General features: G+C 41.8%; 1 protein-coding gene across 1 annotated transcript in view; it reads left to right on the top strand.

Annotated features, from left to right (window-relative positions):
- WRN (WRN RecQ like helicase) overlaps nucleotides 1-26,852 on the top strand; it is a 30,945-nt gene extending 4,093 nt beyond the window's left edge. Inside the window, exons 5-35 of the mRNA XM_032685525.1 lie at nucleotides 1,990-2,138; nucleotides 4,095-4,244; nucleotides 5,784-5,856; nucleotides 6,776-6,884; nucleotides 7,415-7,817; nucleotides 8,453-8,533; nucleotides 8,894-9,038; nucleotides 9,694-9,769; nucleotides 10,188-10,255; nucleotides 10,421-10,529; nucleotides 12,106-12,174; nucleotides 12,372-12,454; nucleotides 12,981-13,087; nucleotides 13,820-14,007; nucleotides 14,096-14,273; nucleotides 14,837-15,018; nucleotides 15,668-15,769; nucleotides 16,140-16,232; nucleotides 17,465-17,606; nucleotides 19,009-19,179; nucleotides 19,262-19,356; nucleotides 19,982-20,057; nucleotides 20,224-20,297; nucleotides 21,142-21,220; nucleotides 21,511-21,623; nucleotides 22,080-22,194; nucleotides 22,769-22,894; nucleotides 23,603-23,765; nucleotides 24,060-24,274; nucleotides 25,691-25,825; nucleotides 26,523-26,852. Coding sequence (XP_032541416.1) covers nucleotides 1,990-2,138; nucleotides 4,095-4,244; nucleotides 5,784-5,856; nucleotides 6,776-6,884; nucleotides 7,415-7,817; nucleotides 8,453-8,533; nucleotides 8,894-9,038; nucleotides 9,694-9,769; nucleotides 10,188-10,255; nucleotides 10,421-10,529; nucleotides 12,106-12,174; nucleotides 12,372-12,454; nucleotides 12,981-13,087; nucleotides 13,820-14,007; nucleotides 14,096-14,273; nucleotides 14,837-15,018; nucleotides 15,668-15,769; nucleotides 16,140-16,232; nucleotides 17,465-17,606; nucleotides 19,009-19,179; nucleotides 19,262-19,356; nucleotides 19,982-20,057; nucleotides 20,224-20,297; nucleotides 21,142-21,220; nucleotides 21,511-21,623; nucleotides 22,080-22,194; nucleotides 22,769-22,894; nucleotides 23,603-23,765; nucleotides 24,060-24,274; nucleotides 25,691-25,825; nucleotides 26,523-26,648 — 3,995 coding nt within the window. The 3' untranslated portion in view covers nucleotides 26,649-26,852. The remainder of the gene's footprint in view (nucleotides 1-1,989; nucleotides 2,139-4,094; nucleotides 4,245-5,783; nucleotides 5,857-6,775; nucleotides 6,885-7,414; nucleotides 7,818-8,452; nucleotides 8,534-8,893; nucleotides 9,039-9,693; nucleotides 9,770-10,187; nucleotides 10,256-10,420; nucleotides 10,530-12,105; nucleotides 12,175-12,371; nucleotides 12,455-12,980; nucleotides 13,088-13,819; nucleotides 14,008-14,095; nucleotides 14,274-14,836; nucleotides 15,019-15,667; nucleotides 15,770-16,139; nucleotides 16,233-17,464; nucleotides 17,607-19,008; nucleotides 19,180-19,261; nucleotides 19,357-19,981; nucleotides 20,058-20,223; nucleotides 20,298-21,141; nucleotides 21,221-21,510; nucleotides 21,624-22,079; nucleotides 22,195-22,768; nucleotides 22,895-23,602; nucleotides 23,766-24,059; nucleotides 24,275-25,690; nucleotides 25,826-26,522) is intronic.
- Nucleotides 26,853-26,895: the final 43 nt, after the last annotated feature.

The raw sequence follows: 26,895 nt of genomic DNA, 5'->3' as shown, positions 1-26,895 counted from the left end.
CAGGAGCACGGGGGGGAAAAAAAAAAAAGGGATGTGAGGAGAGGAAGCAGAGGGAAGAAGAGGCATAAAGAGATGAAATGGTTTTGATTCTGGAAGGGGAGATGTTTGTGTGTCGATGCTGTTACAGCAGACGATGGTGTTTCCTCCTGCATCGTTTTCCAAAAATTCCTGTCCTTGCCAGTGGGAGAGGCACTTTGAACTGATGGAGGTGTCAGCCATTTTGCAGGAACCACAGCCAATTTAAGCTCATGATGCCAATATGTTTGATCTACGGAGATGTAGATATTGGCCAAATTAGCCACTCACAACAGAAAGCAGTAAGTCTTAGCCAAAAGAATAATGCTTTGTTCTTCAGGAGCAATAGGAGTTCTTGGACTGTGTAGGAAGGACAAAACCACATTTACTTATTGGGAAGATTGTTCATAATTTTCCCTTCTTCAGTCTTTTTTTTTTATTTCCCTACAGGCTTCTCAAAATGTGATTGTACCTCTGCTTAGTCTTGAACTTAGTCTTTTTTTTTTTTTTTGCTTGTTAGTCACTTTTTTAGGAATGAGGTGCTAGAAATGGGGCACAAGTCCTCCACTGGGAAGTGCCCATCCTTGAGGGTTTTAATGATTATTTTCTCAGGTGAAAATCCCTTGTACAGTAAGTCAGCTGCATATTGCAGGCTTTTATTTGGCTGGATTTTATCTCCTTTGTGGAGGACTTGCCACTTTTTTTTTTTTATGGCTGAGGTGCTTTGGAAATGTATTCTGTCTGCCTCTTACAGCACCAGGCTACAATGGTTTTGTGGGTTTTTTTTGACTGTTATTTCCTAATTCTTTGGATTGCACCTGCAATTTCCCAGTCCACAGCACAGCTGACTGTGGCTGTAGCTGCAAATGTGCCTCTACAGTGTCAGTGGCAGCCATGAGAGGGCAGAGAGAGCTGTGGAAAATGATGCAAAAATAAAATCAGCCAGGCCAAGTGTTTGTTGAAGTACATAAACACATATTGCAGGGCTGAAAAAGGTGAAATTTGAAATCAGAACCAAGGTAGGTGCTAAGTATGATGTGTTTGTGCAACACTGTGTTTGTAGGTACTAGAATTCCACTTGAGACTAACTCTGAGTATCCAGCTGTGGGGTCCTTAAAGTATGGATTTAAATAAGATGCTCTGAATTTTAAATGGGAATAAACACAGAGAGGAGGAAAAGGCTGTTATTGTTCAGGCATGAAGTGTCTGTGGCTGTTCCCTCCTGTAAGAAAATGAGATGAGAAAACAACCTGCTTTAATTCAGTCCTGTAAGCTTGAAAATACCCTTTGATCCAGGATTTCTGTGCCATCGGTTCGGGATAAATCAAAATACAATACTTAACATCTGAGTACATGCTTGAATATTGTGGGGGTTTTTTTCCTGCTGACAAGACTGACTTCTTTGGGCTTGGTGGAGCATCTCTCTGGTGAATCCTGTTTTTCCAGGATGTTGGAGCAGCTCGGCTTTGGCTCTGAGTGTGTCCCCACAGAACCTGTGCTCCTGCTGATTTCCCATCCTTATGGCTTAAACTGTTGCCCAGAAATGGGAAACAACCAAAATTGGGAAGGAGTGATGTGGGAAATAGTAAAATATTTCATTTGGTTTCATGAACATTCAGTTTGGAGAATTAAAATATCTTCTGGTTAGAGATTGTTAAGTTACATAACAAAAAAGGCAATCAGAAAGATTGAATAAGGTTGGTTAAGTGTTATTACTTGATTTGTTTTCAGGTGCAGGATGAATTTGTGCATTTCAAATATTTCCTTGCTTGTGTTCAGATGATCCATCACAACCAGTTGACGTTTTCAGTCACTCCAGAGTTGAGTCACATAAACAGAGGAACTTTGGGGACTTTTCCTTTGAGAGCCCAGGGTTTTGCAGGTGGCCTTTGTGCTCAGATTTTGTCATTTCCATTAGACTTTGTGGCATCTTCCAGTATTTAGTTCCTCATGTTTGGGCTTAATCTATTTTAGGTTTTCCCAAGGGACTCAAAAGGCTGCTCGAAGATGAAACAATTAAAAAGGTTGGCGTAGGAATTGAGGGAGATCAATGGAAGCTGATGAGTGACTTTGAAATCAAACTGAAGAGCTTTGTGGAGCTGGCTGACGTTGCTAATGAGAAAGTAAAACTTAAAACCTTTTTGTTGTGGGAGGGAATCTTGTTATTGTGCTGTACAAAAGGAGGCTTCCTTGTCTCGATAGGAGTTCAATTCCCATAGCAAACGTGTTCATTGGAATAAAGCAGAGATCTACTGTCACTTATTTAGAAACAGCTTAAAAACACCTCTCACAGCCTACAGAACTGATACTGTCTGTCAGTGAGCCAGTTTTTAATCAACATTTGTCCCCTTTCAGGTCTGTTCACCTTTAGTATTTACAAGGTGTGGCATTTGAATTCAGCTACAGATGCTTTTCCTTTAGTTCCTAATGATGGAAATTGCCAGGTTGTGTCCAGTCAGGGTTCTCCTGGCAGTGGTCTCATTGTCCCAGCAATGACTGAACCTTGTAAATAGGGCACAGGAAGGAAGTCTTCCTGCCATGGCCTGCTGGGTGCTGGAGGGAAGCATCAAGTTCTTCTTCCTTGGAGTCCTCCACGTGGAGGTGTTTGCCACAGAGTCTGGAGCTGTAGAAATATCTTGATTTCCATGATTGTCAAGTTGGTGTCACCTCTGCTCTCATGTGGGCGCAGTTTCTGAACACCTGATGACCTGCTGTTTACAGGTTGTGCTGCATTTGGCACACTCTGAATTTCAGTTCAGTTCCAGAGATGATTTAATGTAGGGAGACCTGTGCTGTCTTTTTAGGCAAGAGAGCAAAAGGTCCATTTCCTTCCAGATCATCCTGCCTTTCTTATTTCCTTTAAATAAATATAAATAAAATAAATATAAATTTAAAAAATTTCCGTTGCTTTAATCCCTTTAAAGCTTTTCTCTCTGTATGTGCAAGGCTTTTCCTGACCTGTGCTCTGTCTCTCCATGCATTTCCCATTCTTTCTGTGATGTACCATCAGCATTTGGGGCAGTGCTTTCCACGTGAGCCACCTTAAAGTTCCAGTTCCTAGTGGACTGGAAATTGTACAAATTCAACTGTTTTGGTCAAGCAGTAAAGGGAGCTGCTACTTCTCAAATTTGGAGTTTCCTTTGTCACCCTTACTTTTTTTTTTTTTAATCCCCTCATTTGACTTGGGGTAATTTGTTATGAATATGAGCAATGTGATCTCAGCAGCTTAAAAGTCTTCTGCTAAAGAGAAAACAAACCAAAAATAAACTTGAAAGTGAAGCTTGAGAGAACAAAGAATGGGGTTATATATAATGGCACAATGCACGGGGGAGGCTGGGGGAGCCTAAAAAGAACAGTTGGGAGGGGTTGTTTTTATGCCAGATCTAAGAGGATGAGCTGATCATGCTGCACTGCTGCTGTAAGGCTCCATAGTTGTGCGTGTTTTCCAAGCTGGAATAACAGCAGGCTGTGCTCCTGAGGCCTGGATTCTTGGGCTCTGAAGGAAAGCTTCCCAGACTGGCTATGAAGACAATAGTGTGTAGCAGCTCTGATTGACAAGTGACTGCAGGAGCTATTGGGAACAGCAGTGTGCTGGGGTGACTCCTGGAGACTTGGGATGAGCTGCTTCCCAGCACAGAGAGTAGTGGTTAGTGTGGACTATGGCTGTGCTCTTCTGCTTTGTGCTTGATTTCAGACTTACAAAAGATGTTAGACTTGACTATTCTTACATTTTGCATTAAATAAATCCCTGGTGTTTGATATTGAGTTTTTCTAATTAGAAAGGCAAATAATAGAGAAGTCCTGGAGGAAAAAGAGGTGATGCTGTTTAAGTCCAGAGCTTTTATTTTATCAACCCAGAGACTGCTTTGTCTAGATATTTCCTGTTTCTGATAGTGTGACAGTACTGAGAACAGTTACTGCTTTGAAAAACCAAGTATGTTTTGACTAACCCAGAGCTCTTTGCTTCCAGTGAGGGACTAAGTACATTTTGCTCTTTCTGGGGATACATTCTGCCAGGTCCAGTTGATTTCCCTTTTAAACAAATCCTCTCTTTTTGGTTTTTGTTCTTTTTTTCTCAGCTGAGGTGTAAGGAGACGTGGAGTCTGAATGGTTTGGTGAAACACCTTTTTGGGAAGCAACTGTTGAAGGATAAGTCTGTCCGCTGTAGCAACTGGGAGAAGTTTCCACTCAGTGAGGAGCAGAAGCTGTATGCAGCCACAGATGCTTATGTAGGTACCATGTGGGATCACCATTCCACCTCTGGCAATGAATTCCTTCTCTAATGTGCTCTTAGCTGCTGCTTTTACTGCCTTTCTGATAGCTAGGAATGCTCGGAGATCCACTGTGCACATGGGGTGCCTCAAGGTGGGAATGCCACCAACAGGGTTGCTGTCCCAATTCCTTGTCTGTCTGAAGTGTTTAAAGCTAGATGTTCTTCCAGAGCTTCATAGGATGCTCTTTGGGCTTGGAATGTGCCAGGTGGTGTGGGCACCAAGTGTGCCTGAGGAGTAGTCTGTCCATTTGGAATCATTTCAAGTTGTCACCTCAGGGAAGTGAGTTTTCATGGAGCCATCAGGGGTATTTTGTGTAAGGAGGAAGGCTAAATTCTTGCAGTGTGACTATCCCATGTAGATGTGGCTTGGCCGGGGTTTATTTAAGGACAACAATTTTCATCTTTCTTAGCTGTTTATGAACCAAAATCCTGCTGAATAGATGATGTGAGATGAAATTTGAAAGCTAAACTTAGAAGAAACACAACCTTCTCTGGTGGATAATGCAGGAGATCCACAGTATGGATTCTCAGGAAGAATTACTTAGTTGCATATGAATTTTTGTAACTCTGTAGAAATCCCTGGTTTTTTGTTGTTTTGGAAGCAGTGTAGTTTTCCTGTGGTTCTGTGCAGGGTTTTTCCAACCTGCTACTGGGTCCTGCCTGCTTCCTGGGAGAAAATCATTCCTTATGGCAGCAAAAAAAATCCCCTAAAGCTTTTATTTCTAGGATTAGATAGAGGGAGGGAAGTTGGGTCAGTGGTCTCTTCTTTTCTGGCTCAGGGAAACGTTGCATATTTTCTAGTTTAGTTAAATATTCAACCGTGGGGGGTTTAGCACCTGTGAAGACCCAAACCAGTAAGGAAAAGAGCTTTTTTTTTTTTTTTTTTCTTTAGTGCTTGGTTCAGCTGTTGTAGCTTTTTCCAGGCAATCCATCTTTCCCACCATGCTCTGTTCACCTGCCCTGCCTTTTGGAGCCTCCCAGGAAAACATGAGGGAGTAACTTGTTTCTTTTTCTTCTCTGAGATGCTTCGGTTAACATGTGTAGCCTAATTAGCACATTCCTGGCTTCAGGCTGTATTTTTCTGTTACAACTTAATATTCATATCAAGGGAAATATTAAACACACTGAATCCACCTTGGTAGGTTTGTAGCTCTTTCCTGGAGCACAGCATGAAATCTGAATGAGGTGAGCAGATGGTGGGGCTGGGAGCTTTGTGTGTGCAGCAGACTTGCCAAGATGCCCATTCTGGAATCTATGGAAGAGTATCCCGCTCCAAAGGGGATCCCAAGTCAGGATTTAGCCTTTTGTGCAGCCTTCTGTAACATGTGACCTGGTCCTGATGGATGATGGGGTGGGACAGTGGACCAACAATTTGGAATTTGCTGTTCACAATCTATTTGTGCCATGGTTTGCCTGACTAATTCCTGATTTTCTTAGTTTAGTCTCACAGATGCTGTTTCTCTGCTGAGAACTAATTATTTCCTTTCCCTTGTAGGCTGGCTACATAGTTTATGAAAAACTGAAAAATATGAATAACAGTGACCAAAAGCTATCTTGTGTAAGGACAGGTAAGTTATGCATTCAGGCATAAGGAATTTGTTCAGTGTACAATTCCATACTCCATTTCCTACTTAGTTTGTTTGGTTTTTTTCATAATATCAGGGTTGTTTAGCTTCTTGATGGTTGGAGATCACTTCCAAAGGGAGCAGACAGTAAAAACTCTTGTAAGCCCAGGGTTACTATACCCTGTGACTGTTTTCAAAAGTGATGTAGGAATGCAGTCTTAGGATACTGTTTGTTTGTGTTTGTCTCTGCTGTACACAGAGATGGGAAGAATTCCTACTGTCATTCCAGTTTGTTTATGGAAACACTTCAGTGAGTTAATCTCAGTTCTGCTGATTCAGGGACAAGTACGTAATTTAAGAACAAATAAAGGCCACAAAACAAACCATGTTATGGAGTAATGCTTTCCTTGAGGCACATAAATAGGACCCAAATGTTTTGGAGCAGCTTAGCATTATTTACTTCATTAGAGAAGTGATTTTAATGTCCTAGTTTTTGTTCAGTTACATCTTTCATAAAGGAAGTATGACAGGGAGCTTAGGGCTGAAAAGGGGGCTTTTTGTCTTCTGTCAAAGACAGAAGTGGCCTTACTATCCCCTTAATAGGAGCTGCAGTTTTTTTGGCCTTGGTTTAAACAGCATATCTGTGTTAGCAGCTCTTTTCTGGAAGCTGGAGGGAAGCAGGGAAGGATCACTTTGTAGCGATCCTGTTGTGTATCTGTTTTCCCTGAGCATGTGTAATGGAAGAGATGCTGAAGCACATGGAAGCTTGGCCTGATTCCCTGGGTACTCGACTTTTAAGCTGTGGAAAAAGCTGTTTTATCAGCTGTAGATCTTGTAGAAATGTAGTTACTGGAATGGGACTTCATTGCATATAGGTGTTAGTCCACAATTATTGTGAAATAACTGATGACGTTTCTTACAGATGCCATGTCTGAGGGTGTGAAGGAGCGCTTGACTTCACTGGCTGAAGAGATAACAGACCTGGCTTCCCACATCCCCGCCTCTTCTGGACAACTGGAAAACTTTCAGAGGTCAGTTTTTTGCCAACTTGTCTCCACTTTGCCTCTAAAATCAGGGTTTTCTCTTGGTCTCTGAGGTCCCACACAAAAAAAGACATGTGAGTGAACAGCCAGCTGTTATCCGTGTGTCCTTTCCCAAGAAAACATTGTCTTTATATGTAGGAATTTCTGTTTGCACTGGTCTGATTGCAGTGGGTTTGACACTGAACTTGGCTGAGTTTTTCTTCTTGCTGAAATGCACAGCAAGACCTTTTTTCCTAACTACTCAGGACTCTTGTGTGACTGCCCACTAGAAATCCAGAGAGTTCATCTAAGCAGGGGAGCCATATCACAGTTCTTTTGGAGGGCCTTTATAGGGTTTTTTCAGTGTGAAGAAATCTTAATTTTCTTCTTACAGAAGTGGAATGTCAGTTGTATATTGAGTGAGTGTTTCTGTGTGAAGTTTTGGACAAATTCAGTCTGAAGAGAGAGATGACTTCAGAATCCTCTGTTCTGCTTGTAGCTCAGATGAGTGTCAGTAACTGCTTTGTTTTACTTCCCAGGGCTGCAGAAATACTGGCTGAGATATCAGAGAACATAAATGCCTTAAGAAGCACACTGTTGGGTTCAGGTTCCCCTTCTGGACTGGAGAGGAGCTGTGGTGCTGCAACTCCAACAAATTTTGAAGCCAAGTCAGCAAATGTTGAAGCACAAAAAGCTGAATGTGCCAAACAACTTGAAGGTGACTTTAACATCTGCTCTGATGCTACACTGGCTCTCCTCTGGGAGGGAGAAAGTAATGGAGAGGAGGCAGAGAGAGGTAACACTGTGGAAAATAGGACTGCAGCAGCCAGATCTATGGACAAAGAGAGAGATGACTTCATATCACTGGACATTACTGAGCAAGAACTTCAGGTCTTGGAAGATCAGGCTGCAAAAGAGTTGGTCAAGGAAGCTGCACCTGAGGTAATTACTTCCCACAAGATTTAAGAAGTTTTTATCCCTGAGAGAATATTCAAGTGTTTTGGAAGAAGGACTCAGTCTGGGAAGTACCTGTGAAGGCAGTCAAGCATAAAGCTGCTCTTCAGTCATGTGTTTGGAAGGATTGGAACCAAATACAGGAGCTCTAGGTGATCTCATTAGTTTTCCTCTTTCACTTCTTAGAATGTTACCAAAGAATTCCTTGCAGTATGGGGACAAATTCTGCACTAGAGCATCTTCAGCTTGGTCATGACTAAAAAGCAGCTCTGTTTCTAAGGGATCTGTAAACTAATAGTCCTTCTAGTGACTGAGTGTGGATTGATGCCTCCTCAATCAGATTAATATTTTCCTGTGTTCCAAGTTTGTCACACATGTGGTGGTACTGCTGGTTTTTTGTCTTACTACAGGGCTTTAAGTTCTAATATTTCCTTCAAATATTTTGGTTTTAGTGGACAAGCTTCAGAGCTGAATGTTGAGCTTAACTGCTTCTGGTAAGAAGCAAAAGCATACAGAGAAGTGGTTTATAATACATACAGAAGTTTGGAAGCTTGTGGGTAAAACAGGAATAACTTTGGTGCTAATAAGAAAATTGTGTGGGTTTTTTGGTTTTGTTTTTTTAGGAGGAATATTCCACAGATAACGAACAAAATGTTTCCTGTATCATTGAAAGTGATGAAGAACTGGAAATGGAGATGTTAAAAGTGAGTGCCTCAGGGTTTATTTTTCAATTTATTTTTTTTTATAATGATGATGCTCTAGGATCACAGTGGACTGGAGCATAGTTGAGGGGAGGGAATATGAAGTAAAACAGTGTTGCTTACAGAAGGTGGACAGAAGATAAAGGTGTGGATACCTAAAGAATTCAGTTTTCTGGTGTTAGACTTCAATATCACTTGCATCCTCTTGCATCTTTACTACGCCAACTTGGACTGGATCCCCACACTAGATTTAAGTTATGACTAGTTTAGAAGTTATATGTCCAAATATCATATTACCTCAGATACCTCATTTTACCTACCCATTCATGCTCCAAAATAACCTTTTTTGTCCAAATTTCTCAGTCTTTAGATGATGTGGATGATTCTGAAGGAGTTGTACCTGAAAGAGGGTCCACTAAAGCCAGGAAAACTCCTGACACAGAAGTGAATGTAGCACCAGATGGTGATGAAGAGGAAGGCATTGAGGAAGAAGAGGAGGAATGTTTTGGTAGTTCTTTTTTTAATTTTAATGCACAATTAAATAAACTGACTGTCTATAGAAGCAACTGTGGAAGCACAGCAACATTTGGTTTCTTAAAGCAGAAAGAAAAAGCTCACCTGGACTTCCAAGGGAGAACTTGGATTGTGTAAAGATGAAAATGTAAAGATGGCACCTCCCATATCTGCCTTTGTTCTGTTCTCCTATTGCTGCTTCATGGCAGAATTCTTAGGAAATTGTGCCATGGAGGTGGTCTGGAACTAATGCTCTGGGGCTGTCCCTGTGGAGACAAATCTAATGGGGAAAAGAGGCTGAAATGTGAGGAGAAATACACCTCGATTTGTTTGGATTAACCTGTTCCAAATGAAGCAGTTATGCATTACAGTCCTATTGCTATATCTCATTAATCAAGCCATATGTTCTCCTCCTCATCTGGGGTCTCTGAGGAGCCTGCTTGCTTTTTTTAATCCTTCACTCTAGCTTGTAAATATCTTGAGTTTGTCTCTCTCTTCACTGGAATTGGCCAAATTCTAAGCCCTGGGCATCACTAACAGGCTGTTAGTGACTGTTAACGTCACAAGCAGAATGTTGTTTGTCAAGACTGTACTTCATCTTTTTAAAATTTAATCCCAGATGAGTTGGTTTTTCTTCTCTCCCACTAAAGATCCGCTGCTGCCAGAACCTGGTGAAAGCCACATCACGTGTCTGAAGACCTATTTTGGGCATTCTTCATTTAAACTGTGAGTGTATTTTCTGTTAAAATGGACACTGTTTTTTTTCTTTCCCTTTTTTTCAACCTGAATGTTGTTTTTATTAATCCTTAAACAAACCCACTAACAAATCAAGGGTCCTGTTTACAATCTCCTTGTTGAAGGTAACTGATCCACAAACACTGTGGGAACTACAGTTATTATTTGTGATCTCCTCTGAATGTCTGCATCAAATGCTGTTTGTTTTAGTCCTGTTGGAGATCCCCTCTTTGACACTCCTGGGCCTACCTACAGTAGTCTGAGTGACTGCACTAGGCAAAGACAACACTCTAAGGCAGCCTCAAGGGTTTCTTTAACCCACAATTCAACAAAATATGCAGTATCATAAAATTTACTTGTTCTGTGTGGTGGCAAAAATCCAAGTATTCCCCTTTTGTTTAATTTAAAGGGTCCAGTGGAAAGTCATCAATTCTCTTTTAGAAGACAGAAGAGATAATCTTGTTGTCATGGCAACTGGTAGGTTACCTTTACACCCTAAGAAACAGCAAAAAAAAAAATGATTCCCTTTTTGGGGAGACTAGCAGAACAAACCATGTTTTTTAGGGCTCACTGAGGTTTTGGGATTGTCTGCTTTAGTGTGTAGGACACATGATGTCTCACTTCTGCCCCTTTTTCTTTCAGGCTATGGAAAAAGCTTGTGCTACCAGTTTCCTCCTGTTTATACTGGACGTACAGGAGTTGTCATCTGTCCTCTTATCTCCCTGATGGAGGACCAGGTGCTGCAGTTGACGTAAGTAATGTGGTGGTAACAAGCTGCTGCTGGATTGCCTGTGGGAACACAGATTCTGCCTGTGGCATTTCTTGGGGGTTCAAGTGGAAGCTGTTGGTGTGTCAGCTGTAGAGCATATGTTTCTCCAGGAACACACACTGGCTGTGTAGACAGTCTCAAATCCCTGGATTTGCCAGGTAGGTGAACCATAGGCTGACTTTGCAAAGGATCTTTGCGGGGTTTCTGAAGGAACACACAAAGTGTTTCTGGGTTCACGGGCCTTTTTTTGCCGAGACTGAAGTGACAGAGGAGCTTCACGGGCTGTTTTAGTCTGTGGGAGTTCTATCAGAGTTGGGCAGGGCTTTCTTTGGGTCTGAGAAGTGACATCTGAGTAGCTGCAAGCTGCAGGCAATTCAGATCAAAGTTATAGCACAGGCTTTCAAGAGGGACAGTGCACTAGGTCTCCTAAGAGTTGGCCTCTTCACTTAAAAGATCTGAGGGGGGGAAACTTGTGGGTGACACCAAATTGCTCTTACATGAGCAGTCACAGGTGTTGTCAAGATAATTTTGTTTGAATTTTTCTTTTTTTTTTTTATACCTGATAATGCTTTCTCCCCACGTACTTGCTTCCTATTGTAAGAGCTTCTGATTTCTGACACTTGTTCATTGAAGCTGTGGGAATCACACTGAGTTGTCTAGTTCATTCTTGCCTGGTCCAACTTGGGGAAAAAGGGGTCTTTTGTGAAAGGGGGGATATGAAGATGGTTTGCAGTGAGAAACATCAGTTATGCCTGGCATTTTCATGACTGTGTGCAGGTGAATGGCTGGACAGCCTCAGCTCCTTGACTAGGTATTACTCAGCAGGGTGTCTGTGTATTCAGCTGCTGCTTTGACTCTTCCACTGTTTTCCTCAGTGGAGAGGGTTTATTCACTACATTCCCAGTGGGTCATTCATTTTGAAGGCTCGGGAGACTGAATTTCTACAGTCCGCTGCCACTCAGTAATTTATCTGTCAATCTGGCTGCTCAGCAGCTGTGAAGACCAAGAGATGTAAGAAAACTTGGTGATTTACTGCATTAAGAGCTAAAATACAATTTGATTGAGCTGGTAATTATGGAGTTTGTCATTAAAAAGCAGCCACCTGATGGAAAATTAGCAGATGCAGCATGAGCAGCTCACAAAAGATTGAATGTCAAGGCAAAAAAATGGTGAGCTAATAATGCTAACATCCAAGTATGATGGACTGCATAAGAGAATAGTTAAAGAAAATACATTTAGCAAATTCTTTTAGATGTTTTATTAGTGAACTTGTCTCCTGTGCAAGGAAAATGGTCTTCCTTTCTCCAATTCCTAATTGTACTCATCTGATGTGTCTCTTGTAGAGAGAGCTGGAGGGGAAGTGGAGGAGGATTTGGGTGGCAGGAGTAGCCATGGACCACTCTTGCTTTTTTCAAAGGGATTTTCCCCACAAAGATCCTTGAAGAAAATAGTCTCTGACCTCACAACTTGAACTTCCTTTAGAAATGCTGGCACAGGCTGGAACCTAAAGCTTGGAGAGTAAATCCGTTCATGACTGTGCTTTTTTTTATTTCTGCAGAATGTCAGGGATTACAGCTTGTTTCCTTGGTTCAGCTCAGTCAAAACAGATCAAGGAAGCCATCAGAGGGTGAGTCTTAGCCAAGCTTTCTGGGACTGGGGGTGTGACTTTTCTGGAATGCTTTCTATGGTCTTCACTGAGTTCCTCTTGTTCCCTATGAGAAATCTGGTCTTGTTCTCATTTGCCTTTTCAAGACAATCATGACTTTGTTGAATTTACTTGTCTGGGGTTTTCTCTTCTTTGACAGTGTATTTTTGGTCTTTCAGGGGTCAGTACAGTGTCATATACATGACTCCAGAGTTTTGTTCTGCGAACTTACAGTTACTTCAGGATCTTGACCAAACTGTTGGTAAGTTGAGGATAGGGCTGTGGGCGAGTTGCCAGGCAGATTCAATTAATAGTTTTGTTTAAAAATTTTGAATATCTGATGATTTTTCACCAGTTCTTTGGTGAGGGTAGTGTGGTGACCGTAAATAAACGGTGTCATGAGATCCTGTCACTGATTAAAAAAAAAAAAAATGTGAGTAGTGTCTTTAGCATGATCTTGACCTGGGAGTGTTGGGCAATTAATTGGGAACAGAGGTGCTAAAACACTGATTGTTGAATCAGAGGAACTGAAATGCATAACACTAAATATTTTAGTCTTTTAGTATTTGTATTTCTTTGGTCTTCAACTGAATGTAACAAGGAAGTGGTATTTTCAAGTGCAGTAATGCATCTTAAAAATGCTCTTTTTATTAAAGGTGATGCAGCTGGTGGACAGGTCATTGAGTAAAATCAAGGCATGGAACCTCAAAGAGTTGTTTTAGCAAGGAACTGAGTTTCTAATTCTGTAGGCAGTTCACATGTCTGTGCTGTGGTTTTGTGCCCACCAGGTATCACCCTCATAGCTGTGGATGAAGCTCACTGCATCTCCGAGTGGGGCCATGACTTCAGAAACTCTTTTAGAACTTTAGGCTCACTAAAGAAGGTTCTGCCACTGGTGAGGTTTGGATATGTTGGATTTCTAATAAAAGAGAAGGATTTTGTGTGATAGTTTGGAAATAGCAGGTTCTTTTACAATGTGCTTTGGGTGTACTGACCATGCTGGCTTGGAGTTTGAGCAGTTCCTGTCAGTGACTGGGCTTTGTGCTTTCTTTTCCAAATGCTTAAATGAAGGATATTCTGAAATTGGGCTGCCAGAAACTTCTGAAATGTAAACTGCTTTGGATCCCTATGCTGTGGAACATGATGTCATGATGTCCCTAAGCTTCTGGTTTAACGTTGAGAGATTTTTTTTTTATTTATTTATTTTTTCTGACTGAGTGAATTGTAGGAACATGCAACTCATTTCTAGACACTCCTCAAACATATATTGCATGAGCTTAAAAATTTAGACCTGAACTTTACATGCTCTTATTGGACGTTTCATCCTATGTTCCCTAAATTTAGCTAATCACATCAGAAAATTACCCTGGACTTATGGAAGATAAACACATTCAGAATGAAACTTCATATTTTAGGGGTTCTGTCCCTGTCTGCTCCCCTGGAATTTTGATCTAAAATGCGCAGGAAGCTGAATATGAACTACATTTTTCAAATAACTGAACTGATCCAGTGATCATAAACTCATTCAAGTGCCTGTTTACATTCTGTATCAGTTTCCTATTGAGTTTTTTGGTTAAAAAAAGAAATTAATGAAAGGTCATGGATGTTTTTCTACTTCTCATTGCAGGTTCCCATTGTTGCTTTAACTGCAACTGCAAGCCCCTCAATAAGAGAGGACATAGTGAAATGCCTGAACCTGAGGAATCCCCAGGTTACCTGTACTAATTTTGACAGACCTAACCTGTACTTGGAAGTTGGACAACAAAGTGGAGATATCTGTAAGGATTTGAAACAGTTCCTAACTAGGAAAGGAAGGTAAGCCTGGCTTTGTTGATCCCTCAGACTTCTTGCAGGTGGATGACTTCCTCTGTTCTGTCTCTTTACATGTTGTTATTATTTTAAGCAGTTCAGTGTATGAGTTTGAAGGCCCCACTATCATCTACTGCCCTACAAGAAAGGCCACTGAGCAGGTGGTGTCTGTATTGAATGAACTCAACGTGGCCTGTGGTACCTACCACGCTGGAATGGGGAACAAACAGAGGAGAGACACCCACCACCGGTTCATGAGGGATGAAATTCAGGTATGGAGGAAACAAAATCCACTTGGTCCTATTTATAACTGCAGAGTTTCTGGTGGTATAAAGAATTTTGGACTATCAGCATGTGTTACAGGTTTCTTCTGTCTCCAATTCTGGGCAAAGAAATTGCTGGTCTACGCTGACAGTAATAAGATTCCTGGCTTATCTTGGTGATTTCTGTAGTAATTCCCTTAAAAAAATGCATGACATTTAAGGAAAGTAGTGGTGACTGGAACCACATGATCACAATTTGTGAGCTGCTTTTTTCCTAGGCAGCAGTGTTATCCTGGGACTTGTGTTCCTTCTCACAATACCTTTGAGAACAGCTACTTGAAAACACTCCTGCATTTCCCTCAGCACATCATTCCTGTCATGTTTATAATCCTATGGCTGTGCTCTGGCCAAAATCAGACTTGAGGTAGCCACGTGTGAGTCTGAAGCTGTTGTAATTGAGGCTGGATTTTGAGACTGTAGCAACAAGTTGTCACCAAGAGCGTGAACATTAATCCAGGCTTATTCTTTGCGCTCACTTGAAAACATTCAGCATGTGGCCTCTTGTTTTGTAGTGTGTTGTGGCTACAGTGGCATTTGGAATGGGCATCAATAAAGCAGATATCCGGTTGGTTATTCATTACGGTGCCCCGAAGGAAATGGAATCCTATTACCAGGAAATCGGGCGAGCCGGCCGGGATGGCCTTCCTGCTTCCTGCCACGTCTTGTGGGCTGCAACAGACTTGACTTGTAACAGGTAAAGGACTGGAGACAACTGATTTGACACAACCAGAACAGTTTTTGATGCCATGTGGTGCAGGGTGGTAGCTCAGGTTTGGCTCGTGCAGCGGCTCAGGGCAGGGCCAGAACGAGCATTCGGTATTCCATCAAGTAGTCCCATGTTATTTTCTCAGTTGGATGCTTCCAGTAATTACTGTGAAGGATATTAAATGAGGCAACAGGTAGATATGTCCTAACATGCCACCTGTGAGGCTCTTAAAAGAAGAGTGATGATATCCCAGCATATTTCGCAATCTGGCAGTGGAGCTGATGACAAATTGCCTGAGATTGGACAACTAGGGAATGAGAGAAGCAGCTCTCAGTGCCCTCGACCCTTTTCTCCCTCCTTGGTGCCTTTTTGGCATGGATCTCTGAAGTTTAGTGTAGCCTGTGAGGTTGGAAGAAGTTCTGATATTCTGATGGAATAATATTTAGAAGAATGGGGGGAAAAGTGCTCTTTTTCTGAGTATGCCCTGTGCTCTGAGGATCAAGGCTGTGGAGAAGCAGGTGGGCAGCTTGGGGCTGGGTTTTGTAGGATAGATTTTCTAGCTGTTCCTTGTGAATGCCTGGCACATTTCATTTTTGGTGAGTATTTAAGGCTCTTCACTTTTCCCCTTGGCTGACAGACGCCTCATAAACGAGATCCACAACGAGAAGTTCCGGTTGTACAAGCTGAAGATGTTGGCAAAAATGGAGAAGTACCTTGTGTCCAACAGCTGCAGGAGGAAGTGAGTGCTAGAACCTGCTTAATGTTTTGTCACTTCAGGCAGCTCTGATAAGAACTACTGACTTGGTCACAGCTGGAGGTTGTAACCAGAAGGCATCCTACACTAAATCTGTTCCACAAGCACAGAACATTCTATTTTATATTAATGAGCAGTATCAAAAATACAACCTTCAGCACATTTGTACACATACATCAAATGTTTCCTTATTTACTTTAAAAAAACCCAAACCTTTTCTTCAGAGGAATCAAAGCTAAATAATTGGTTCCCTAGTGAATTAATTAATGATGCTGATTTCAACTCAGTTTTCTGCAACAAATTTCATGTGTAAATTCTTGGTCTTTTATTGAATTCCATCCATTCCCTTGGGTAGGATCATCCTGTCTCATTTTGAAGACAAACAGCTCCGAAAGGTTTCCTCTGGCATCATGGGCACGGAAGAATGCTGTGATAATTGCAGGTCCAGGTAAGCTTTCCTCCCTGAAGACTGATATTGGAGGTTATGTTCTCTCAGACTGACTTAGAAGGCAAATTATCTAAAATAATTGGCTTTTATGCATCTGATCTTGCAGATGTTCAGCCTGAGGTACATTTTGGAACAACTCTCTAACCTTTTTCTAATGAGTTGAGCAAGCCATAAGCTCTAAGTTAAGCTGTGGGGAAAGCCTGGAACAGAGCATGGTCACAGTTCCTATAAGGGTTTAAGCAACACTCTGAAACTGTGAATACACTTTTATTAATCAGTTTAAGCCCTGTTGGGTAATTAATCCCAAAAGAAAACACGTGCAAATGGTGTGGGCTAAATTGCCCCAGTGTCCAGGGAGCTGTTTTCCTGTTACAGCATGTGCTGACATGTGTTCTTTTAGCCTTGATAATAATCTCATGCATGTGCTGAAGGGAATTCAGGGGGTCAGTAGTCAGAGGCATGAGCAGAAACACCTTTCTCAGTTTCTTCTGTAGTTATAATAAAGCTTTTCCTGAAGTTATAATGAAGTATTCCTTGTTCTTGCTGGTAGCCTGGTGCTTTCTGATCCAAGACAAGACATTATGCTGAGTTGCTTTCTGGAAAATGGTGATCAATTCAGCTGCACTTGAGTACGTCAGGAATTAGGAAGTCTTTGCTTGGCCTCTACAATACCTAAAGGAGAATTTAAGAGATCATCATTTCAATCTTTGCAGTCATGTTGCTGTGCCAGTAAAGAGCCAGATGGTGAAGTTGTATTGCAGAACTGAAATCCCTTGGAACAGATCGTTTTCCTTTTTCTCCTTGGAAGTGATGTGTGCCAGTAACTTTTCAATGGCTTCTTCCACTCAGTAATAAATGCATTATTTTTTTCTCCTTTGTTTTGTCAAAGAAACAGACAAAAGCCTATTGGCTATTAGGTGCAATTAAAGACATGTACGTGCCTAAACCAGTCAAAATATTTAAATAGTCAATTCGGAAGATTGCTGGGACAATGTTCTGTAAGAGCAGGTACAAGGAAGAACTGCTCATTTTTGGTTTGGACAGCTGTGTGAGACACTTGAAGCTACATTGACATAAATAATTAAACATGTCTTAAGTGTAGAGTACTAGGACCGAAAATGTGAGACTAAGTCAATCACTTGTGGTTATTTCCTTTAGCTACCAATAATATTTGGAACAAGGGAATGGGGACTTGATTTGCTTGTATTAAACTTGTTCTTTGTTGCCTCCAGAGGCTCCTGTCTTGCAGCCCCCAGTGACTCTGAGGGTGGCTTGCAGGATTTTGGGAAGCAAGCTCATCAGCTGCTGTCTGCAGTGGTCGCCCTGGAAGAGAAGTTTGGGACTAAAAGGCCCATTCTGCTTCTCCGAGGGTCTGTAAGTGATTGTTGAACTCCTTGGATGTGTTCTGAGAGTGGAGGGGGCTGTTCCAGTGTCCCTCTTGATTGATACACCAAACAACACATGGGTTTACATCCATGTGCATGTGTATATACCCTTTTTCTTGGAGAGATGGATGTTTGTGTATATATATAGAGAAAGAGTTTTAATTATCAGCAGTGAAGCTGCTCAGCACCACTTCCCCTGCAACAAAGAAGATGATTGTCCTGAAAGTTTGTTATGAAAATACACTGCTTTGGTTATCTTGAAAGGAACAGCCTTTTCTGGATGAAGAATAAACATCTTAACAGCTTAAAAATAGATGGTTTATGTTGGAATAAAGCAAATGATTGCTTCCACTGTGGCTTTGTGCTGCTGGCTGACTTGGAGCAGTGAGGTGAGAAGTAGGATACTAGAATGAACATAAAGGATTTCTGCATATATTTACTTATAACTTGTTTGAAATACGAAGAGGCTCACTGGAAATAAAATTGCAATAAGAGCAGAATCACTTTTTATGTTCACAAACTGAGGAGAGAAAGACCTGTAGTACTTGATAAAGCTGGGTGAATTATGTCCATTTTTAACCTTTAAATAAGACATTAAAGTTGCTTGTTGTCACACAGGCGTGTCTAGGATAGAAATATTCTGTAACAGATTTCAGTGAATGACTATTCATTTATGAGATCACTGGAGTAAGTGAAGCTTATGCCATATTTGCACTGCAAATGCAGAATAGCCTTTTACTGCCTACAAGAATAGCCTTTTCTGGGCTGAAATAGTAGTTGGACTCTGAGTTCAGGGGCATAAAAACCTATCAGACAGAAGCTAATCAGCTTTTTTGGAGCCTGAACCATTGGTAAGGTAAGAGTAGATCAGCAGTGTTTTAAACCAAATGAAAAACACTCTGCAATGAAGACTGGAGGAGGAGGAGTAGAGCAAATGTGTAATGAACTTGCTCATGGCTTAGTATCTGTGTCCTGGGATTTAAACAGGACTTGTGAACTTATTTTTACTGCTGTAGGCTCTTCTGAATCAAAAACTGAGTGGGTAACAGCTTCTGTTTGAACTCATGCAATGTTAGGTTGACCTCAAGTGGTTGAACACAAACTGCACTGGGTGACTTGATTTCTTTGCTGTGGATGGCTGGGTCATTCCTGTAACCTTCTCATGTATGAAGGGAGATGTTTTAATAGGTCTGTGGTGTAAGTGTAGGTTGGTGTGGGGTTTTTTACTGCAGAAGTAAATCATACTCTATCTTGTCACAGCCTTGGCAGACAGTGCAGGAGTGGATTAGGTTAGAGGAAGCTCCTCACTTTCCAGGGTTTTGGTTCGGGGGTTGTATTTAAAACTCGATTCCACAAGGACTGGACCAATGTGATTCATTCCAAAATTTCAGAACTCCCAACACTTGCCAGACCGGTTCCGAAGGCACCCCCTCTTTGGCAGTGGGAAAGAATGGCCGGAGAACTGGTGGAAACTGCTCTGCCAGCAGCTGATCATGGAGGGATTCCTCAAAGAAGTCTCGGGGCATAACAAGTTTGCAACCATTTGTACACTCACCCAGAAGGTACTTTTGGGTGTGAAACAACCCTTTGAGAGCTCCCCTGAGCTCTCAAATCCATAGCTGAGCCACAGAGTTTTTCTTACAGGGTAGACACTGGCTGTCAAAAGCTGGATCTGCTTCAAATCCAAGTCTTCTGTTACAGTCCAGTGAAGACCTTAATCTGCAGAGGCCTTCTAGAAGGTAATTATGGCAGCTGAGCACTTCTTCACTAACATCAGCTCTGTCTCTGAAACCTGCTTTTGGAGGTGGCGGGGTTGGACAAGAGAGCATGTGAAATTTGAGTTTTGCTTTTGCTTCTGGTTAAATTGAATAAAGAGTGCTGGCTTGGTCTTTCACAAAAACCAGAAAGAATAATGAACTGGAGATTGCAGAGGCTTTCCTGCAACAGGAAATAATATTAAAACAAAGCTCTTCAGTTCTGGCTGTAGGAGCCTGTTCTAGTGCCTACACAGTTGCTAATAAAGGTGATGATAAAGTACCAGTTTTCTTTTGCCTTCTAATACACTTGTGACTCTTTCCACTCTGTCTTCTAGAATTGAAGAAATACCTTATTATTTCACCAGTAAGCAATGCTGAAAGCTGTGTGCTTAGTGCAAACCAAAAAATTGGCACTTATTGGTTTCTCCACTAATGGGATCTTTAAAATCAAAACTCTTTCAAGGGTCATCATGAAAATTCCGTTTGCCACAAAAAACTTGAAATTGGTTTGCTTAGCGAAATGTTAATTTATTTTTTTTTTAAGGTCAGTGTGACTGTACAAATGATTTGGTCTGATTTGATGAAGATGTAATTAATTTTATTCCAGCAGTAGACCTTTGCCTGTCCTCTCTGCGCAGCGCTCCCCGGGCACCAAAGGAACAACACAGTCACCAGTCAAGCAGGTTTGTACCAGTACAACCCTCCTGCACTGGGATCCATCCTTGCTCATTTTAAAAAAAAAAAAACCTTGCAAACGAATTGTTAAAGTTAATATTTTACTGCTAACAGCAACCTCGGTGAAAAGATGGTAAATCAGCACTTGTCTTGTTCTTCTGGTTTTTTTTATAGATGTCTTTATATGAGATGTTTTCATATGAGAAAAAAGGTAAAACTCCTTCAAGAAGCAGTAATGCGCTTAACAGGTACAGTATTTGAAACTGAAACAGAATTCCCTGACTCTGACTGTGTTAATAGGGATACTGCTTGTAGAGTGATCCTTAAAATGAGCGTTCCCTTATGAAGTGGCTGTGAAAATGTTTAATGCATTAAAAAAAGGGCAAGTGCCTAAAACTTGCATTATATTTCAAAACCTTGAGCAATTACAACCTTTAACAGTTAACATCACTTGAGGGCTTTGCCTTTCTACTGGTCTGGAGAAGACTATGACTAAGTTGAGGCTCCCTCAGGTCAAAAGAAATCAAATAACCTTTTGCAAAAAGCAGACCAAGTAATTTGTTTTCCTGGCTCATGTGCTGCTTCAGATTAAATGCACCTTGTATTTCTGAGTGGATTCCTCCTTCAGGCCACTATTCTGATGCTGGCAGATGACAGGAAAAGAGGCTGTGTCACTTAAATGAATAATTGCCACTGCAGCCATGGGAAGATGAATTATTTTAGGGACAGCTACAATCCAAATCAAGGGTTATTTTGCGCTGTGCTTAGGAAAGGATGCTCTTAGTCCAGTGTGTTTGCTAACAGATAGAGCAGTATAATCATGGCAGTCTAATTAAGGGCAGATGTTCCTGAGTCTGGGAGCTGTGCTAATTCCACTTGGAGCACAGCAGCTGTGTCCCTGTCACTGATGGTTTTCAGGTTATTAGTGCTTTTTCCCAGGTTTAATGTTCTCCATGGGGGAAATGTGAGGTGGGATGGCATCGGAGTCGTGTCGTGAGTGGACAAGTGCTTTTTGGAGCTTGTGTTTGTTAAAGTCTGTGAATAAACTGATCTAATGCAAGGCTTGCTTCACACCTGTAGTTTTTTTGTTAGTGTTTCAGGGCGTTCACCACTGAAATCTCCTTTGAAACCCCAAGAACCAGCTGTTTCATCCCGAGAAAAAGAACTAGAGGTAAGGGTTTTTTTTGGGGGGATAGGGAGGATATCTCTGAATTGCAGTCAAAGTGCAAACCACAGTTGTCCTATGTTGGAGCAGCTGTCTTGGACAGCTCTTAAAAATGGGTTGTTTTGAATAAAAGTCCTAGAAGAGGAATTTAAATATGTTAGGACGAATTAAAGGATTGCAGGGGGTTTTGTGTATTAATGGAAAGATCAGGGAAGTGATAACTTTTCCTCTTGTATTAATTACATCTCTGAGTGATGTAGAGCTGCTTGATGAGAATTTGGCTCCCTTCTTCCCAGACTGCTCTGTATGGCAAGCTGCTGACTGCTAGACAGAAGGTAGCTAATGAGAAGGAAATTCCTCCAGCTGTCCTGGCAACCAATAAAGTCCTGGTGGAGATGGCCCGGATAAGGTAAAGCCAGCATGGAGATCTCTTGTACAAACTGGGGAGGCTGCAAGCCAAGTCACAAATCCCCTTTCTGCTTCTCTTGGGAGAAGGGATAAAGCATCCAGAGTGTCTCCCACAGCTCCTAAAAGGCATTGGACAAGAATATTTTGGGAATGGGAATGTTGTTACTGCATGGAAGAGCTGGGGGCTTATGTGGGAGGTAGAGACAAATATGTTTTGTGGTAAGTTGGTTCTCCAAGTATTAAGCAGCAAACTTGAAGCTTTGCCTGTGGTCATGCTTGGTGATTTAGAAATGCAAACAGTGAACTTGATTAGTTGCAGACATAAGGGTACAGTAACAATACTTTGAAGTTTTTATTAAGAGATCTGTGCTCCAAGTGTGTCCTTCACAGACACTTGATGTTTCCAAGTGTTGGCATAGGACATTCCTGTACCTTTTTATTCTTCATCCCAAACCAGGCCTACAAGTGTTGAGAACGTGAAGAAAATTGATGGTGTGTCTGAAGCCAAGTCCACCATGTTGATCCCTCTCCTGGCTGAAATTAAGGACTTCTGCCAAGTAAATGACTTACAGGTATGACATACTTGAAGTGTCTACTACTTTGGCAAGAGCCTTGTTTTTATTTTGGTCTGCAGCTATGGGACTCCATCGAGTCATCTTTCTGCTTTACGAAAAAAGCATTATGACCTAGGAATGGGAACCACAAGCATTTTCCTGGTTTTTCAGTTGTTTTTGATAAATCTGTGTTGAGAAAAGTTTAGCTCAAATAGAGGAGTTTCCCATGCTAAGCAACAGACTTGAATGCCACAGTTTGTTCTGATGGAGTAGTTTTACATGGAATGAGCAATACCTAAGAAGATGTGTTGACCTGGACACAGTTTTGGTTTTTTTCTGCCTGGTTTTCTTTTCTGAGTCCCTTGGACAGCCTCGTGCTTGTTTTAAGAAGATGGGAACATGTGGATGCCCATTTGGGTTCCCTCTTTCCTTTATTTGTAGAACATCTGAGTTGGGGTCAAAACCAACCTCCAGAGAGGTGAATGATTGATTGTGTTAATGTTACTTATTCAGGTAGCTTCAGATAATGGAAGGGTGACTCATTGGTTGTCACTGGGATATAATTCTTTTTATTTTGCTTCATCTCACTTAGGCTGACGTTTTCCCCACATCTGCACCTAAAGATCAGAAGGAAGCATCTCCCTGGAAGTGTGCTAGAGCCCTTTCTCCCTCAGAGCATGTCACATATATCCTGTTCCAAGAGAAAAACCTGTCTGTGGTAAGCTCTTCCCTCTGGGGGCCCTTTACTTTGAAAACTAACAGCTTTGCTTTGCCCCTCCCAAGGGTAAACCTTGTCAGATGGTCCCTTAGTTAAGTGTGCCTAAGGACAAATAAACAATAAATAGTTGTACAATTATTAATGGGCGACTTGATGCTCTGTATCCACTAATCCTGATGATTGCATGCACACGGTGTGTTCCCTGGGGAGAAATGAGTAGAAGCTTGAAACCTAGGGGGTTTTTTTGAGGAGTACAAGACACCAGTTGGAAATCTCTCCTTGAGAAGTACAAGTTTGGGCCATTGAAGTTTGAGATCTTCTTCAAAGCAAATGCTTTAAGAGAAGAATTCAACATGTGAAAGTGAGGGGGGGATTTGTTTTGGTGCTGTTATCCATGTCCTGCATGGATGTTGGGTATTGTGTGGACCTCTGGAAGGTCAGGTGCACCACAGCTGCTTAGTCTCAAAATTCAAGGTGAGATGTTGCACTTAAGCTGCGAAATAGTAGCTTCAAGATAAAAACATTCTTTACAAGCTGGAGAAGAAATTAGGCAACTGTGAGGAGTAATGCAGTGTTCTGGGGAGCTTTGTTGCACTGCCATGTGCTGGTATCTCCTGATTGCTTTTTTGGGAATGGGAAGTTGCCAGGCTTTTGGTTGTGCTTCATACCATTCTGCCACGTCAATCCCTTCTGCTTTTGTTTCCCCAGAGGGCTATAAGTGAGTGCAGATCTCTGCCTCTTGCTGTGGTTGGCACTCACCTGTTACAGGCCATGAAAGCTGGCTTCCCTGTCAGCCTGGAGAGAGCAGGATTGACTCCTGAAGTTCAGCGGGTCATTACTGATGTTATCCGTAATCCTCCCATTAACTCAGGTGAGTCATATGGAAAAGACTGAGCATCCCTCTTAAATCTCTATTTACTCAAATGTTTTTTGGGGAAAAAAACAAGAGCCTGACCAAGTAGTACTGACATCCTCAGAAAACACACTGAGAATTTTTCCTAGATCTTATGAGTCAAACTCATACATGGTTTTATTTTATTACCTTTTCCATGCCTTAATCAATCCTATGCCTTAGTGAGGGACAGCCAATGTGTATTACAGCATAACTGAATAAGGAGCAAGAAGCTTAAAAACCAATCAATATTGTGTTTATTTTTTTTCCAAGACACAACCAAAATTCAAGTAATTAGAAAACTTGTTCCTGCAAATATTGAGCTGTATCTCATCAAGATGACAATTGCACTATTGGAGAAAGAGGATAGAAATAAGTCTCAAGATGGCTTAGGCATCAAAAGGAGGTTGGTGTGGCCAGAAGGGCAGCAGGAAAAAACAGGAGCAGATCAAGCAAGCAGGGAAGGTGCCTTGTGGAATAAAACACAGGTTAGTAAAAGCAGGTATAAAACTGTTCTTGTGTAAAAGAATGTTTCCTTTGTAGAAGCAGACTAACAGCCCTTTGCTGTTTCCAGCAGTGCTTAGTGTCTCATCTTCCCAATCCATCTCTCACTCCATTTTGAGTAGAACTGTTTTCACCTCCTCAGAAGAATGCTCAGAGCAGAAACAGAGGATTCTTTTTGGAAAAGTGTTGACCTAGGACACCTGTGCAGCTTAGCTATGATTTGTCACACACATTGCAAGTTCTTCCCTGTCTGACAACTTGGATAAACTGGATCCCTTGTAGCCACCAAATCCAGGCCATGCCCTTGCCTTGCTTCTGTATATTAGTACCTGATCACCAACCTGATGTGGGAAGCAAAAGGCAAGGCCAGCCAGTAGCCTCAGTCTTTGGATTCCTCTGTATTTTAAAACTGCTGAGCATGGCCCTGATAAAAAGTGTCATGCCATTAGCCTGACTCCTTGGGGACAAATCTTGGGAAATGAGGAGCTCTTTGTTTCTGTATGAGCAAGTCTGGGATAGTCTGAGCTCTCCACTGGCCTTCACGTCCCCCAAGTCCCACTTCAGCACCTTGTACAAGTGGCACCCTGCACTGAGTGGCTCCTGGTGGGAATGGTAAAAAAAAAAGACAAACTGTGCTTCTGCTGCCTGTGCTGGGAGTTCATGTCTGTTCCTTACATGTTTTTGGGCTGACTGGCTCAAACAATTTTTCAAGCCTTGCTATTTTGCCAAATTGATTTTTCTTGCATGCCTTAGTGCTATTTTCTTTCTACAATATCTGTGTCTGAGCCTTCTCTTCCCTGCAGCTGACCTCCTGGCACTCCAGTTGCCTGACCTCTAATCACACTTTTTCCTGCTCCTGTTAGCTCCTGGAGCTAATAACAGGAATAACATGCCGTTAGTAATCAAATTAATATTCTACAAATGAGTAGACTGCAAATCCAAAAGCTAATCCAAACAGTCTTTATTTACCTCTTCAGAAAATATCCTGGTTCTAATAATTCCCTGTAGCAAGCAGCTTTTAAATCTGTTAATGGATGTTCTTGGATTTGAACAGCCTGACACTGCTGCTGCTTTTACAGGGTAATTGGATCAATCCAGCATCCAAGGAAGGAGCAGAGAAAACCCATCTGCACATGGTGCCTTTGGCTTCAGTAAACAGATGTTCTTACTCTAATAAAGCATGTGGTAGACTTGCCATTAGTGTGGATTTTGGTAACACAGGGGTGTGTAGCTGATCCAAAAATCTCAGGGTGGGTCTTCCAACCTGTGACCAAGCAGGATAATGTAAAAAAAATGGTAACATTTCCGTGCCCACTCTGCTGTTGTTAACTGACACTTCTGCTGTAAAAATGCATTTGAAGGTGAATAACACAACTGCTTCCTTTCTGTCCCATGTGAAGGTTGTGGGGAGCGTGGATGGCAGCCAGGGAGGGAGCAGAGGGGCAGCAGGCCCCCCAAAGCCCATCACTGTGACCTCTAACCAGCCTGCCCTCGACCCTGAGGAGGATGAGCTGTTTGCTGACTCTCAGCCCAAGGTGAGACTGCCTGAAGCACAGCCCAGTGCTGCTGATTTGTGTGTGGATCTTCAACAAACCAAATTCCCAGCTTCTGTCTGGGTTTTTAACTGTGCCTAAAACCTGGCCAGCCCACTTGTCTCATTGATATCCTTGATGCAGTGATGCCATGTTGCTTTTATTGCCCTGGCTGTACCTGGACACTTAGACATCAGCACCCTGCTACAGGAACTTTTTTTTTTTTTTTTCCCTCAGTACATCTCATCAGCTATCTCATGGCAGATGCTTCCAACATTTTAAGAGGACTTTTGGTTCCTTTTTTCTCTTTCAGGTAGAGGATTCTGAGACTATGCTGATCACAGAATTTTTTCACTGGTGTCTGTAGAAACACAAGCTGTATGAGCAGACATTAGTGGTTTTATTGGAAAAGGAGCTTGTGTCTCTGAACAGGAACACTTGCTCTACCACTTGCTTCAGTTTAAAGCTGGATATTGCTGTGAGTGCAAATATTTTCCAGGCTTGGTTCTCCCCACTGTTAGAGTTGGATTCTTAATCCCTCAGTTACTTGAACGAGGTGTTGAAATTGAGGCATAACTCTTCCAGGAACAATTTAAACAGCTCCTGTCTCCAGATGAGCATGAAGTTGAGGAGTAGAGCTGTGTAACTGAGACCTGTTTAATGTGTGTGTTTCCTTCCCTGTTTATTAATTTCTTTCCAGAACTCTCATTTTCCTCCCAAGCGGAAGGTGCCAGAATGGTTTGGGACCTCAGCAGCAGCAACAGTTCTACCTGTAACCCAGACCAAGAAATGCAAAACGGAAACCAGAAAAGGGATTTTCAGCTGAAAGGGGAAATCAAGATGATTTTTTTTTTTTTTGGTATCATGAGCATTATCAGCATGGCCTCTTGCCTCTGCATAGGGGGGTTTAAGTGCACCTGTTCTACTCTTTTTCTCTTCCCCCTCCCTTATGCTTTTTTCACTGTGTGAAATCCGATATTAATTAAAAATAATATATATATATATGTATATAAGTAACTTCGTGCGTGGGGCGAGAGGGTTAATGGCGGGCGGGGCCGCGTTGCCATGGCGAC

This window comes from Chiroxiphia lanceolata, chromosome 4, assembly GCF_009829145.1.
Source record: "Chiroxiphia lanceolata isolate bChiLan1 chromosome 4, bChiLan1.pri, whole genome shotgun sequence".
NCBI classification, from domain to species: Eukaryota; Metazoa; Chordata; class Aves; order Passeriformes; family Pipridae; genus Chiroxiphia; species Chiroxiphia lanceolata.
This window is presented reverse-complemented; position numbering and strand designations above follow the sequence as displayed.